Source organism: Eleutherodactylus coqui, chromosome 3, assembly GCF_035609145.1.
Source record: "Eleutherodactylus coqui strain aEleCoq1 chromosome 3, aEleCoq1.hap1, whole genome shotgun sequence".
Lineage (NCBI taxonomy): Eukaryota > Metazoa > Chordata > Amphibia > Anura > Eleutherodactylidae > Eleutherodactylus > Eleutherodactylus coqui.
In genome coordinates this window covers 150,641,414-150,658,164 of record NC_089839.1, presented here as the reverse complement: position 1 = coordinate 150,658,164, position 16,751 = coordinate 150,641,414, and the positions used below count along the sequence as shown (strand labels likewise).

General features: G+C 47.4%; 1 protein-coding gene across 2 annotated transcripts in view; it reads left to right on the top strand.

Moving 5' to 3' along the window:
• The window catches only part of LOC136621095 (protein polybromo-1-like), a 77,119-nt gene extending 60,789 nt beyond the window's left edge, over positions 1-16,330 (top strand). For both annotated transcript variants that reach the window (XM_066596332.1, XM_066596330.1), the window contains exons 4-6: positions 11,004-11,074; positions 13,282-13,498; positions 16,002-16,330. In XM_066596332.1, coding sequence (XP_066452429.1) covers positions 11,004-11,058 — 55 coding nt within the window. In that variant the 3' untranslated portion in view covers positions 11,059-11,074; positions 13,282-13,498; positions 16,002-16,330. The remainder of the gene's footprint in view (positions 1-11,003; positions 11,075-13,281; positions 13,499-16,001) is intronic.
• Positions 16,331-16,751: the final 421 nt, after the last annotated feature.

Genomic DNA, 16,751 nt, shown 5'->3' with positions numbered 1-16,751 from the left:
AGGACCTCTATAGTTGGTGCACATGTAGCCCATTAGTATGCTACTTCTGTTTGTCTGTAATATATGTGCTGTTCAGTGACAACTTAGCCATTTTCCCATAAAAATGTGGTTTTAATAAGTGTTTTTTAAGTCTTTGTTTTTTAACCAAATGAGCCATTATTCTCCTCTAAATCTAACACTTTATCACTATTTGCCGTTTTTCAGCAGCATATATTTCACAATAACACCTATAATCAAAATCCGTGTTCCACATCTCTCTTAGGGCATTTACCCACTTGCGTTTATTTAAGGCGATTGTCACTGGGACTTTCTAATGTTAAAAACTAGAGATGAGCGAACGTACTCGTCCGAGCTTGATGCTCGTTCGAGTATTAGCGTGTTCGGGATGCTCGTTATTCGTAACGAGCACCACGCGATGTTCGAGTTACTTTCACTTTCATCTCTGAGACGTTAGCGCGCTTTTCTGGCCAATTGAAAGACAGGGAAGGCATTACAACTTACCCCTGCGACGTTCCAGCCCTATACCACCCCCCTGCTGTGAGTGGCTGGCGAGATCAGGTGTCACCCGAGTATATAAATCGGCCCCTGCCGCGGCTCGGCTCAGATGCGTTCTGACAGAGATCAGGGAAAGTGCTGCTGGTGCCGGAGCTGCTATAGGGAGAGCGTTAGGAGTTATTTTAGGCTTCAAGAACCCCAACGGTCCTTCTTAGGGCCACATCTAACCGTGTGCAGTAGTGTGGAGGCTGCTTTTTGCAGTGTTGCACTTTTTTTTTTTTTTGGTATATCGGCCGTGCAGAGCATTGCGCCCTGCAGTAATACTACAGGGACAGAAGTGGTTAGGCAGGAACAGAAGACATATTATTGATTGAATATAGGCAGTGGGCCTTTGCAAAAAAATTTGTGGGAAAAAATCTATTTGGCCTGGCTATGACTGTGCTCAGTGTTCTGGGTCTGTCTGTGCTGGGTGTAGTAGTTCTACAAAATCATACGCAGCCAGCTAAGTGTTACAGCAGGCTTGCGCCAAATTATTTCCTGGCTCTGTCTGGGCTCTGAAATCACCACTGTGTTGCAGTTCACAGTGCAACACTCTGCAGTTCTGTCACATACTCCAGGGACAGAAGTCCTTAGTCAGGGACAGAAGACATATTATTGATTGAATATAGGCAGTGGGCCTTTGCAAAAAAATTTGTGGGAAAAAATCTATTTGGCCTGGCTGTGACTGTGCTCAGTGTTCTGGGTCTGTCTGTGCTGGGTGTAGTAGTTCTACAAAATCATACGCAGCCAGCTAAGTGTTACAGCAGGCTTGCGCCAAATTATTTCCTGGCTCTGTCTGGGCTGTGAAATCACCGCTGTATTGCAGTTCACAGTGCAACACTCTGCAGTTCTTTGACATACTGCAGGGCCAGAAGCGCTTAGGCAGGGACAGAAGACATATTGATTGAATATAGGCAGTGGGCCTTTGCAGAAAAATTTGGGGGAAAAAATCTATTTGGGCTGCCTGTGACTGTCCTCAGTGTTCTGGGTGTCTGCTGGGTGTAGTAGTTCTCCTAATTCATACGCAGCCAGCTAAGTGTTACAGCAGGCTTGCACAAAATTATTTCCTGGCGTTCCGTAAGCGAAGTCAGCCTCCAACCACAGGCCAATAAGCGGCACATTTAATTACAGCGTTCTGTTTCTGCATTACTGGTAATACAGCATGCTGAGGGGTAGGGGTAGGCCTAGAGGACGTGGACGCGGCCGAGGACTCGGAGGCCCAAGTCAGGGTGTGGGCACAGGCCGAGCCAGTGCGGTGGCCAGGGGTAGAGACAGGGCCAGACCGAATAATCCACCAACTGTTTCCCAAAGCGCCCCCTCGCGCCATGCCACCCTGCAGAGGTCAAGGTGCTCAACGGTGTGGCAGTTTTTCACAGAGACGCCTGACGACCGACGAACAGTGGTGTGCAACCTTTGTCGCGCCAAGATCAGCTGGGGAGCCACCACCACCAGCATGCGCAGGCATATGATGGCCAAGCACCCCACAAGGTGGGACGAAGGCCGTTCACCGCCTCCGGTTTGCACTACTGCCTCTCCCCCTGTGCCCCAACCTGCCACTGAGATCCAACCCACCTCTCACGACACAGGCACTACCGTCTCCTGGCCTGCACCCACACCCTCACCTCCGCTGTCCTCGGCCCCATCCAGCAATGTCTCTCAGCGCAGCGTCCAGACGTCGCTAGTGCCACTGTTTGAGCGCGAACGCAAGTACGCCGCCACGCACCCGCACGCTCAAGCGTTAAACGTGCACATTGCTAAATTGATCAGCCTGGAGATGCTGCCGTATAGGCTTGTGGAAACGGAGGCTTTCAAAAGCATGATGGTGGCGGCGGCCCCGTGCTACTCGGTTCCCAGTTGCCACTACTTTTCCCGATGTGCCGTCCCAGCCCTGCACGACCACGTCTCCCGCAACATTGTACGCGCCCTCACCAACGAGGTTACTGCCAAGGTCCACTTAACAACAGACACGTGGACAAGCACAGGCGGGCAGGGCCACTATGTCTCCCTGACGGCACATTGGGTGAATTTAGTGGAGGCTGGGACAGAGTCAGAGCCTGGGACCGCTCACGTCCTACCCACCCCCAGAATTGCGTGCCCCAGCTCGGTGGTGGTATCTGCGGCGGTGTATGCTTCCTCCACTAAACCACCCTCCTCCTCCTACACAACCTCTGTCTCGCAATCAAGATGTGTCAGCAGCAGCACGTCGCCAGCAGTTGGTGTCGCGCGGCATGGCAGTACAGCGGTGGGCAAGCGTCAGCAGGCCGTGCTGAAACTACTCAGCTTAGGAGAGAAGAGGCAGACGGCCCACAAACTGCTGCAGGGTCTGACAGAGCAGACCGACCGCTGGCTTGCGCCGCTGAGCCTCCAACCGGGCATGGTCGTGTGTGACAACGGCCGTAACCTGGTGGCGGCTCTGCAGCTCGGCAGCCTGACGCACGTGCCATGCCTGGCCCATGTTTTTAATTTGGTGGTTCAGCGCTTTCTGAAAAGCTACCCACACTTGTCATACCTGCTTGAAAAAAGGTGCGCCGGCTCTGCGCACATTTCCGCAAGTCCCACACGGACGCTGCCACCCTGCGGACACTGCAACATCGGTTTCATCTGCCAGTGCACCGATTGCTGTGCGACGTGCCCACACAGTGGAACTCTACGCTCCACATGTTGGCCAGGCTCTATGAGCAGCGTAGAGCTATAGTGGAATACCAACTCCAACATGGGCGGCGCAGTGGGAGTCAGCCTCCTCAATTATTTACAGAAGAGTGGGCCTGGTTGGCAGACATCTGCCAGGTCCTTGGAAACTTTGAGGAGTCTACCCAGGTGCTGAGCGGGGATGCTGCAATCATTAGCGTCACCATTCCTCTGCTATGCCTCTTGAGAAGTTCCCTGCAAAGCATAAAGGCAGACGCTTTGCACTCGGAAATGGAGGCGGGGAAGGACAATATGTCGCTGGATAGTCAGAGCACCCTCCTGTCTATATCTCAGCGCGGTGAGGAGGAGGAGCATGAGGAGGAGGGGGAAGAGACAACTTGGCCCACTGCTGAGGGTACAGATGCTGCTTGCCTGTCATCCTTTCAGCGTGTATGGCCTGACGACGAGGAGGAGGAGGATCCTGAAAGTGATCTTCCTAGTGAGGACAGCCATGTGTTGCGTACAGGTACCCTGGCACACATGGCTGACTTCATGTTAGGATGCCTTTCTCATGACCCTCGCGTTACACGCATTCTGGCCACTACGGATTACTGGGTGTACACATTGCTCGACCCACGGTATAAGGAGAACTTTTCCACTCTGATACCCGAAGAGGAAAGGGGTTCGAGAGTGATGCTATACCACAGGACCCTGGCGGACAAGCTGATGGTAAAATTCCCATCCGACAGCGCTAGTGGCAGAAGGCGCAGTTCCGAGGGCCAGGTAGCAGGGGAGGCGCGGAGATCAGGCAGCATGTACAGCACAGGCAGGGAAACACTCTCTAAGGCCTTTGACAGCTTTATGGCTCCCCAGCAAGACTGTGTCACCGGTCCCCAGTCAAGGCTGAGTTGGCGGGAGCACTGTAAAAGGATGGTGAGGGAGTACGTAGCCGATCGCACGACCGTCCTCCGTGACGCCTCTGCCCCCTACAACTACTGGGTGTCGAAGCTGGACACGTGGCCTGAACTCGCGCTGTATGCCCTGGAGGTGCTTGCTTGTCCTGCGGCTAGCGTCTTGTCAGAGAGGGTGTTTAGTGCGGCTGGGGGAATCATCACAGATAAGCGTACCCGCCTGTCAACCGACAGTGCCGACAGGCTTACACTCATCAAGATGAACAAAGCCTGGATTTCCCCAGACTTCTCTTCTCCACCAGCGGACAGCAGCGATACCTAAGCAATACGTAGGCTGCACCCGCGGATGGAAGCATCGTTCTCTATCCCCATCAAAAACGGGGACCTTTTTGCTTCATCAATCTGTGTATAATATTCCTCCTCCTCCTCCTCCTCCTCCTGCTCCTCCTCCTGAAACCTCACATAATCACGCTGAATGGGCAATTTTTCTTAGGCCCACAAGGCTCAGTCATATAATTTTTGTAAACAATTTTTATACGTTTCAATGCTCATTAAAGCGTTGAAACTTGCACCTGAACCAATTTTTATTTTAACTGGGCTGCCTCCTGGCCTAGTTACCAATTAAGCCACATTAACCAAAGCGATTAATGGATTTCACCTGCCCTCTTGGTTGGGCATGGGCAATTTTTCTCAGGTACATTAGTACTGTTGGTACACCAATTTTTGGGGGCCCTCGCCTACAGTGTAATCAAATGAATTTTTAGCCCACCTGCATTACAGCTGACGTTACATCAGCTGTGTTGGGCACTGCAATGGGATATATTTATGTACCGCCGGTGGGTTCCAGGGAGCCCCCCATGCTGTGGGTCCACAGGGAGTTGTAACTGCATGTGTCCACTTCTAAAGAACCCCAGTCTGACTGGGGCATGCAGTGTGGGCCGAAGCCCACGTGCATTAAACATGACATTACCTCAGCTGTGATGGGCACTGCAATGGGATATATTTATGTACCGCCGGTGGCTTCCTGGCACCCACCCATGCTGTGGGTCCACACGGAGTTGTAACTACATCTGTCCACTTCTAAAGAACCCCAGTCAGACTGGGGCATGCAGTGTGGGCCGAAGCCCACCTGCATTAAGCACGACATTACCTCAGCTGTGATGGGCACTGCAATGGGATATATTTATGTACCGCCGGTGGGTTCCAGGGAGCCACCCATGCTGTGGGTGCACACGGAGTTGTAACTACATCTGTCCACTTCTAAAGAACCCTAGTCTGACTGGGGCATGCAGTGTGGGCCGAAGCCCACCTGCATTAAGCACGACATTACCTCAGCTGTGATGGGCAATGCAATAGGATACATTTATGTACCGCCGGTGGGTTCCAGGGAGCCACCCATGCTGTGGGTGCATACGGAATTCCCATTGCGGAGTTGTACCTGCCTGTGACTATTTATAAAAAAACGCGGTCTGACTGGGACATGCAGACACCTTGACAGAATGAATAGTGTGTGGCACATGGGTTCCCCATTGCTATGCCCACGTGTGCAGCTCCAGATGGAGGTGGCACAGGATTGGATTTCTCATTGCTTCTGTACAGCATTGTGGGCTATCGCCCCGCCCCTTTTAAAGAGGGTCGCTGACTAGCCATGCCAACCCTCTGCAGTGTGTGCCTGCTTTTCCTCTGGCAGACACACTTATAAATAGACATGAGGGTGGTGTGGCATGAGTGTAGCTGAAGGCTGGGCAGGGACAGTTTGGTGTGCGCTGTGGACACTGGGTCGTGGAGGGGGGGTTTGGGCAGCATGTAACCCAGGAGAAGTGGCAGCGGAGTGTCATGCAGGCAGTGATTGTGCTTTGTTGGAGGTAGTGTGGTGCTTAGCTATGGTATGCATTGCTAATGAGGGCTTTTCAGAAGTAAAAGTTGTTGGGAGGGGGGGGGGGCACTCTTGCCGCTACCGTATTGTGGCTTAATAGTGGGACCTGTGAACTTGAGATGCAGCCCAACATGTAGCCCCTCGCCTGCCCTATCCGTTTTTGTGTCGTTCCCATCACTTTCTTGAATTGCCCAGATTTTCACAAATGAAAACCTTAGCGAGCATCGGCGAAATACAAAAATGCTCGGGTCGCCCATTGACTTCAATGGGGTTCGTTACTCGAAACGAACCCTCGAGCATCGCGATAATTTCGTCCCGAGTAACGAGCACCCGAGCATTTTGGTGCTCGCTCATCTCTATTAAAAACGCATCACACAAAAATCACAAAGCACAAACTTGCGATGCGTTTTCAACATTTAGAAAGCCCCATTGACAATTGCGTTTAAAAAAAAAGCTGCAATATCGCAGCGTTAAAAAAAAACAAAAAACACACAAGTGGGTAAGAACCCTTATGCCACTCTCACAAGTGCCATCAGCAAAACACCACGATTTCGATTGCCGCGTTTTGCCACGGTTTTACCGCTGTTTTCGGATTCGGGTTACGGCCTCCGACAGCAGGTTTTAACCCACCGCATAATTTTGACGGGTTATTAAATGCATTAATCGCAATAAAATAGAGCAGACAGTGCTCGAAAATCGCAGTGTTTGAAAATGCTGCAATCGAGTACAGGTCTGTAAGGCTCCATGGAAATCAATGGGAGCCTTGTACCGCAATCACCATTGTGTTCAGAACGCCACGGTAATCGCGGTAAAAAACACATGTGTGAGAGTGGCCTTGGCCGGTTTCCCACGGCCGGGAATCTCACACGAGTTTGGTGTGTTGCGAGACTCACAAAGCTCACGCAAATATAAACCCCCTTCTTTTGAATGGAGGCATATACATGAGCAATGTTTTCCTGCACCATGTGGCATGTCCTACCTTTTCGCGTTCCTCAGAACACATCGGCCATTGTGTTCAATGGGACAATGAAGCACATTGCACTTCATGCGATGCAAGGTTTCTCTTTGGCAACTGCTTCCCATTGTTTTCAATCTTCCACATGGCTAAAAACTGCGCTAGAGGACCGCTACTTCAAAGAAGTGATGGGAGGCGGTTTTTGCCAGAAAAATGCTTCACTTCAGAGTAAAACCGCATGTTGGCGATTGCGATACTTGGGCCGAGAAATATTGCGCTATCCCGTGTATAGGTAGCCTTTACAGTGACTGTAGCTGCCTTTTAGCCTATTTATGTTTTTCATGGAGTGGCACAGTAGTTTTCTTTCCTCATGCTTTCTAAGTGACAAAAGGTCATTGCAGACTTGTAGGCACTCAGGCTCTCAGTGTACATTGTCTGCACACCCATTTTGTGTGCGTAATTTGTTGACGAGATTACAAAAAATAAAAACTGCTTCTCTGAACAGCTAGCCAAAAATGTCTAATACCGTGTTTCCCAAAAATAAGCCCTATCCTGATCTTTCAGGGAGGCTTGAAATATAAGCTACCTCGAAAATAAGCCCTAGTTACATTACATTAAAAAGATAATAATTCCAGTTTAGGCAGTAGAGTCTACGCTTTAATTAACCATACGAGGTTGATAGTCTATGACAGCAGGTGTAGGGGGTGTGCAGCTGAACTAGAACAATGTTTACATTACAGGGAATGCGATCAATATATACGAATACTAGATTATATGGCCAAGTGGCTTCTATGTGTCAGTCTTTAAATAAAGCCTTAGCCCTGTATTTTATGGTGTATTATGGGTGTTTTATAGCTGAGCTGATAGAGGAAGGGTAGAAGCCGTAGCAGCCACTTTTGGGTCTGTCAGCTGTGACAACCACATCTGCATATTCAGGACATAGCTTACCAAGTACAAATGCCTACTGTGATATTAATCTACTTGTCTGCACGAAATCCTCCCCTAGAAGTTATCGGAGGGAATGGAACTTTTTCTGTGTGATTGTAACGTTTATATAAGTAATTGATCACAATATAGGAGCAAAAAGATCATTTATTGTGAAACGGGTGTGTTTGGGGGGTGAAGGGGGGGGGATTGATGCGATTTGCTACATACAGATCCTGTTTTGAAAACCCCATCCACTTATATTGTACTGGAATTTGCTACATAATCGTGATGCAAATACACCACATCTGAATAACGACTGAAGTGCGGAAGCTTCTTGGCTATTCCCTAAAGTCACCTTTACATCAGGCAATCATTGCCCAAATTATCACTGAAAACTGCAATTTCCAGTCGTCCTGTGTACATGCGGTCACCAACTAGCGAGCAAGAAGCCGCTCACCTGTCAGTCACTTGGTTCCTAGCAGAACTAAAGACCCAGCAATAATCGGGCCATGTAAAGAGACGCCGCTCATTGTTTGGGCGACTCCTGTTTACTGTGAATGATGGCGGTCGCCGGAACAATTCCTCACGCTCCGCTTACATTCTCCGAATGACTATCGCACTTATAGCAAAGCTTATAGGCTGCATGAAGATGTTCGGAGTTGTCTTACCAGGAGAACAGCTTCTCTAAAGATCAGTCTCCTCAAAGAAAGTAGAATTCTACTAATACATGATGGGATGGGAGGGACTCTGACACGGGGCGATTATCCCCAGAATCATCACTGGAAGCAATGATTTCGGGTGAGCGTCGGCTGACAGGGCACCAAGCGAGAAATCGCGCATTTGTCGGATTCGCCTGTTTTTTAGCTCCCTTACAAACCAAGTGGTTATTGGCCCATATGAAGAGTCAGTGGTTCACCTATTGTTTGCAGTGAATGGAGGCGGACGGAGCGATCTCCAACCTTTTCCGCTTCTATTCTCTGAAGTCCTATCACTCCTGTGTGAAAGCAGATAGTCTCTGGGGGCGGCTGTCGAGTTCTGGTGCGCCCGTCCGTCATCCCATGTAACGGTACCTTTAGTAGCTTTCTGTTCTGGTTCGTATAGCAGAAGATTTGGACAACATTGTCTTTCATGAGGTGATTTGTTTACCGGACAAATATTATCCATTTTCTCCTCATTTTGGGACAGATATAGGAAGCTGTCTAAAAGGAAAACTTTGTTGCCCGTAGCAACCAGTCGGCAGAATACAACATGAAAGCTGTGCTGTGATGGATTGCTATTGATCACAAAGAGTTATTTTTTTCTTTCCGACCGTGTCCTAAATCTCCCTCGTTGTATCCCAGCATTTAAGACATCTGAAACTTTGTGTTAGGCAAAAGGCAGACGGTCGTACTGTGATTCGCATCTGAGACTCTCGCCTGCATCTTGCATCGGGCAGCACATTGACAGCTGTTGGTGAGATGTCCGATATTCAACGACATTGAGTGCTCTCGTCCATGAAAATATGGCAGTAGGACACGTTACAAGCTTTTCATGGAGATTATCGGTCCGTGTGAAGAATCGTGCATGTGATTAGCCCATAGACAGTACACTGCCCGAAAATACAACCATGTGCCATTTGGCCCTAATGTAGCGACAAGTGGATGTTATAGGGGTCCGCCCTTCTCGGGATTGGAACAAAACTGTCTATAAGGTGGCCTGATGGAAAGAAAGAACTGCACACAGCTGGGTTACATTGTTTCCGTAACTCCCATAGAAGTGTGTTCCTAACTCCAGAGGTGTGGAAACGGTGTATCTCGCTGTGCTACGCTGTTTCTATAATTCTCATTCATATCTATAGGAGTTACAGAAACCACGCATGTGGCTATTTTCATAATTTCCGATCACCTCTAGCCACCCCATACCGCCGGGCCAGGGTCAGTGGGGGCTACAACTCTAGATAGGTGTGGACCCCAGTATCAGACTTTTATGGCATATGTCATAAAAGGTGAGATGGGAATACCCTTTTAATCTATTTATCTGCTTTTATAGATCTGTTTTACTTCTGTGTACTTAAAAAGTAACAAAAACGTTATATAACCTCTAGATTTTGGGGGACCGGGACCTCTTGGGGAGAAAGATGTTGTGCCTGAAAACTAGCATATGGGAGAGGCATAGGTTGGGTACACACTTCTTATGTGGGCGAGTTGCACCCGAATCTTGGGCGCAGCTCTCATGAGACCGCACATGTCCGTGTGCAGTCTGATTCACACGGACACAACATAGCATAGACGTGCATTAGCATGTCCTAGTTCTCATCCGTGATATGGACAGGAACAGGACATGCGTTGAGATTTGAGGTCCATGTGAAAAGACGTCGATCGGCATAGCCCCCTATAATGAATTAACATAAACGGCACACGGCCCCAAATAAACGAGTGTGTTGGAGGTGGAAGTGTTACTATACCATTTACAGACCGCCACCAGTACAAGTGACTGCCGCTCTCTAAAAAGAAGTCTGTCTCCTGCATAGCATGAATATTCTTATGGTTGAAATGGGTATGATTTATTATTTCTGCTGGCATCATACCCTCTTATGGCCTTTTATTCAGCGCTAAGCAGTTGATGAGGAGTGTAAGGTTGATGTTAAAGGAGATGTCCCGAGGCAGCAAGTGGGTCTATACACTTCTGTATGGCCATAATAATGCACTTTGTAATATACATTGTGCATTAATTATGAGCCATACAGAAGTTATAAAAAGTTTTATACTTACCTGCTCCGTTGCTAGCGTCCTCGTCTCCATGGAGCCGACTAATTTTTGGCCTCCGATGGCCAAATTAGCCGCGCTTGCGCAGTCCGGGTCTTCAGCAGTCTTCTATGGAGCCGCTCGTGCCAGAGAGCGGCTCCGTGTAGCTCCGCCCCGTCACGTGCCGATTCCAGCCAATCAGGAGGCTGGAATCGGCAGTGGACCGCACAGAAGAGCTGCGGTCCACGAAGGTAGAAGATCCCGGCGGCCATCTTCAGCAGGTGAGTATGAAGACGCCGGACCGCCGGGATTCAGGTAAGCGCTGTGCGGGTGGTTTTTTTAACCCCTGCATCGGGGTTGTCTCGCGCCGAACGGGGGGGGGGTTAAAAAAAAAAAAAACCCGTTTCGGCGCGGGACATCTCCTTTAATTCTCTGTATATTGGTTCCAGGAGTCATGCAGCCGGGTGTAACTTCCATGGTGGGATCCCCTGCAGCTGGAACTAACCCTTACAATCAGCAGGTAAGTAGTTGTTAGTGCATGTTATCCTGATGAATTGTGCTTAGAAGAAGCCGAAAGTATCAATGGAAAATCTACAATATGATGTGTGACCTCAGTCTGTTACAGTTAGGACATAAATCACCCCCTGAAGGCTGGAAAAGTGACAGAAACATGCTCTGTAGCCTTAGGTCGGGCTCACACGGCCATGTCAGTACAGTGTATTCTGCGCATGGGTCTTGCGTGTAGAATATGCTCTTCCAATCTGCCATAGGTGGCCTTGTTGCCGCTCACCCAAAATATGCGTGCAAGAAAAAAATCACAGCATGTCCTATCTTGGCGCATATCATGCGCACATACTTGTCAACTGGCGTCCCGCAGCATGTACGCCTTGTCATCACGTACTTGCGTGCCTCATGTGGGCGGCGTGCTGTGATTTATGGTCGTGTGAACCGGCCTTAGCCACCATAATCCTCATGTTACAACAGTAGAAACTAAAAAAAATGCAAAACAAAAATTTTTTCATGGTGCCTGGAATTTTTTACCTTATTCTGGGTATTTTTGTGCCGCTGATTCCGGAAATCCCATCCATTTGCATGTCATACATCGTTCCAGGAGCTCTAGTTTTTGAGATATTCCTGATGTCAATATATATTTCTGTTATTTATTTCCCCACCAGCATTTGCTTACATTAGTACATATGATACATATCGCCACCGCTGCACATCACAGACTACTAGTGACCGTGGAAGAACAGTACTGCAGATGATGGGATACGCATATGATGACCGACTACTGGTGACTATGGAAGAACAGGACTGCGGACGATGGAATACACACATGATGGAGGACTACTGGTGGCCATGGAAGAACAGGACTGCAGCCGATGGCATACACATATGATGGAGAACTACTGATGTCTGTAGAAGAGCAGTACTGCGGATCATGGGATACGCATATGATGGCCGACTACTGGTGACCTGTGGAAGAACAGAACTGCAGACGATGGGATACGCATATGATGGAGGACTACTGGTGACTGTGGAAGAGCAGGATTGTGAACGATGGGATACACATATGATGGCTGACTACTGGTGACTGTGGAAGAGCGGGACTGCGGATGATGGGATACACATATGATGGAGGACTACTGGTGACTGTGGAAGAACAGGACTGCAGATGATGGAATACAAACATGATAACATGATGGAGAACTACTGGTGACCATGGAAGAACAGTACTGCGGACGATGGGATACACATATGATGGAGAATTACTGGTGACCATGGAAGAACAGGACTGCGGACGATGGGATACGCATATGATGGAGAACTACTGGTGACTGTGGAAGAACAGGACTGCGGACGATGGGATACACATATGATGGAGGACTACTGGTTGCCATGGAAGAACAGTACTGCGGATGATGGGATACGCATATGATGGAGAACTACTGGTGACTGTGGAAGAACAGGACTGTGGACGATGGGATACACACATGATGGAGGACTACTGGTTGCCATCGAAGAACAGGACTGCAGACGATAGGATACACATATGATGGCAGACTCTTGGTGAAGCATCCAGCCGAATGTCATGGCAGGAATTCGCAGAAATGTAGTTCCATCAACCTCTCAATGAAGAAACATTTCTTCTATTCATGTTTTAGGCTCCTTTGGTTTTTTATCTTTCTATCTTCAGCTTCTGATTGGCAGTCATTACATGTATAATACAATATGTGTACATGTATATATTAATACTGACATACGTCATATCTTGATAAGCAGACCTGATGAAGAAAAACTAATGTCATTTTCAGAATCTATTCAGAATAGTCTGTTCAACACCATTATCTATCAGCCTTGTTACATGGCGAGTTGTAGTCATTTTTTGCACTGCTGCCTTATGATTTTAACATTATGCAGGTTGTTTAATTGACATGCATCAGTCTATATGGTTTTCTCTGATTGACTAGAATTCAGGAAATATTTGACTTCGGCGTGGTCCCCAACCATCACTCAAAGTCGAATGGGGCTCACAGGCTATAAAAGGTTGGGGACCTCCGGTGTAGGGACTGCCTGTATGAACAATCCTGATAATAGCAATGATCCCAGAGATCAGCACTTGGGGGAACACTTTGAGATGTGGTTACACTACAGCGAGTCTGAACTGTTACTTACATTAGATATAGTTTACAGATACTGCAATCACTTTTTCTTCTTGATTTCTAGATGGGACTTCTGGTCCCCCCTGGGCAGCAGGCACCACCACCATATCCAGGTCAGGTTCAAACTAATCAGCCAGTCATGCAACAGCCTTCAACCCCAATATTTGTTGCACCCCCTCCCAGGACTCAAAGGTTACTGCATTCTGAAGCCTACTTGAAATACATTGAAGGGTTAACCGCAGAATCTAACTGCATCAGCAAATGGGACCAGACCTTGTCAGGTGAGCAACAAAACCAAGATATGTCCGTCTCCAATTGGTGAATATCTTATTTGTTTAATCCTTCTCTCCATCAATCACAACAATACATATTGTGAGCGGCCGGCCGTAATCGTACTAAAAAAGTATTTTTCATCTCACAAGTATTGCTAGTAGCCTAGCAAGATCTGTGGTGGGGGCACAGCAGGAAGGGTATCTTTACATGCAGCTGATTTGCTTCAGATTTTCCTCACTGATTGGTGCAGATTTCACGCCCTCATTTGTAGAGGTGGAATCTGTGATGGAAATACACAGCGTAAATTGTTACATAGTATGTCAAAAAAAGACATATGTACATCTGGTTCAGCCGATTACCCCCAATGTTGATACAGAGGAAGGCAAAAAATATCCCAATGAGGGAGAAGCCAAATTACCCCATTTAAGGAAAATAATTCCTTCCCTATTCCAATCTAGCAATTGGAATAATCCCTGGATCTGTGACCCTTGACCATACTAAGGATTTACCATCCACACTGCATGTCAATTTGCGCACTTATTTAGTGCAGATTTTTTTCTGCTTGTGGACGAGATTTTTAAAATCTCACACTTTGCTGCTGCTGTAAACGCTGCAGATTTTCCATGCAGAAAGCCCGCAGTAAATTCGCCGCATGTGAGCATGACCTAATGTGTAGCCCTCTTTCTGATGCCAAGACTCAGATCAATGCCAGTTCCAGCAGTCCTTCAGTGCTGCAATCGCAGATAAAATCAGAAATGCACTCCAAAGGCAGGAGCTTATTTTATAGCAAAGATCACCAGGCTTAATCACCAGTTGGCATCACCATAGTGGCAGCCTAGGATCTGTATGTTAGCGGACAGTATGTTATGGAATATGGTAAGGATGGAAGGGAGTATAACTGCAGGAGCAATTTATTCCCTGGAAAGGCCATCAGTAGTTCATCCGCCGCTAGCCGATTGTCCGTCCTGCTGTCAAATGCACCGTGCCAAACGTCGTCGTCAGTGTTCATGGCATGAAGTAGGAGCGCCAGCTTTGCTCCCATTGAATTGAATAGTAGCGCCACACTTCTACACTTCCTGCCCTGCTTCTATTATGGTCAGGACAGAATGTGACATCCTGACCATAAGCCTGCAAAATCTTGGTTGGATTGGAAATCATTTTGGCTGCCACCTGAAGCAGAGAAGGGGGACATGGTGGTTCGACGGGACTCAAAACACACTTTTCTTTCTTGCTTTGCTAGATTAATAACATTCACATAAAACTAGTTCAGTCTGATAAAGATGTCTGTTCTTCCTGAATTGTTATGTGCTTGCAGATCCCCCTGAGTGGATTGAAAATAAAATGATAGGAGAACACCTTTGAGAGTAGCATACCATACATAATCATGGCAGGTATATTAGGTAGCATGTTTAACATAAAGGGTGTTGGGCAAAATTACCGCAGGTTAATAATTTATAAGCTACTCTCATATGCTTGATTAACTATTGCTAAAAACTTGGATGAGTCCGCTGATCTCGAAGAGTGGACTTGGAATTTTAATAGTTTAACAAACCACCATTTTCCACGTTTTCTAAACCTAATACTCTACATGTTTATCACTCTTTATGGGATCCCTGGGGGGAAAATTTTTAGAACAAAGTCTGAGATGATCTACAGTAATTAAACAAATAATGTCTCCAGCCCGTGCTTTGGACTTGGTGTGTGTGGTGTGATGGGGGAGGTATTGTATTATGGTAAAAGCGTGTAATATGGAAGACCTATTCTAGTTACAACTTTAATGTTCTGTAAAAAACAGAATAATTAAAAATTTGGGTGAAGTACCCTTTCTGAAAGCCCCCAGAGCTGCCATGGCAGAGTGCCTATCAAGCCATGCCTGTGGTGTGGCTTGATAGACTGCCTGTCTGATTGTGATATACTGTCATACTACGGTATTACCTCCTTCTGCAGGAGCGATCAAACCATTGCAAGTTCTTGTTTTCTATGGGGACTTAAAAACTGATTTTTACATTTTTTTTTAAAGTATTTGATTATTAAAAAAAATTAAAAGTTAATAAGTTAGAAAAAAACAAAAAAAACTTTTCCCATATTTAAAAAATATAAAACCCAAAACATTGGTATCGTTACCTCCATAAAAGTCCAAGCTATCAAAGTAATGCATTATTTACCCCAGACGGTGTACACCATCAGAAAAAACACTCCAATAAGAGGGTTTTTTTTACGTTTTTCAGTACATTAAATAGTACCATTTTTAAAAATAGTCATTCAAAAAACAAGCCCTCAGACAGCTACGTCAATGGATAAATGAACGTTATGATTTTTTAAAAGGGGGGAGGAAAAAACGAAATTGAAAAGAGAAAAAAAAACTAAAATAAAGAAGGGCCTTGTCCTTACTGGGTTAAACACTCCACATTTCACCTAGTTAACCAACACCCTACTTTATACACTGATGAGGGGCAAGAACCCCATAGCCATGCGGTCTTGTTACTTATTAACTCTTCTCTCCCATTTCAGCTCGAAGACGGGATATCCACTTATCCAAAGAGCAGGAGGGCCGGCTTCCTTCCCATTGGTTGAAGAGCAAAGGGGCCCACACAACTATGGCAAACGCATTGTGGCGCCTTCGAGATCTCATGCTTAGAGACACCTTAAACATCCGCCAGGCGTACAACATGGAAAACGTCTAACCTCTCATCACCAATCTAATTTTTGTGGAACAATTGATGTTTTTAGTGACTGGAGGCCAATATTTTTTATTGCATTTCTGTACATTGTAAGACCATTTTGATATGAAGACATTTTTAATAAGTTTATTTTGATTGTGTTGATTTGTTTGTGTTCTGTATTAAAGGAGATGTCTCGAGGAAGCAGTTAATTTTTTTTTTTGCCCAGTCCCCCCCATTAAACACACATTACTAAGCCCCCCTGTAAATGACATTTCTAGCTGGTTCGTACTTACCGTTCCAGCGTTTCAGCAAGTTATAAAAGTTTCCTCAAGATGGCCGCCGGCTCTTTCCCAGTCGCTCGCTGCAGCCCGACGTGCGCGCTCCCGAGACGCCGCCAGCTGTGTCTCCATGGCAACCGGACGCATCGCAGCCGCCGACCAGACGCCCCGCAGCCGCCGACCAGACAGCAGGTAACCGGCGCTAGCCCCCGGCTCCCCAGCGCTAGTTCCCCCGGCGCAGCGACAGCCCCCCCCATCGCAGCGACAGCCCCCCCGGCCTAGCGCTAGCTCCCCCGGCCTAGCGACAGCTCCCCCGGCCT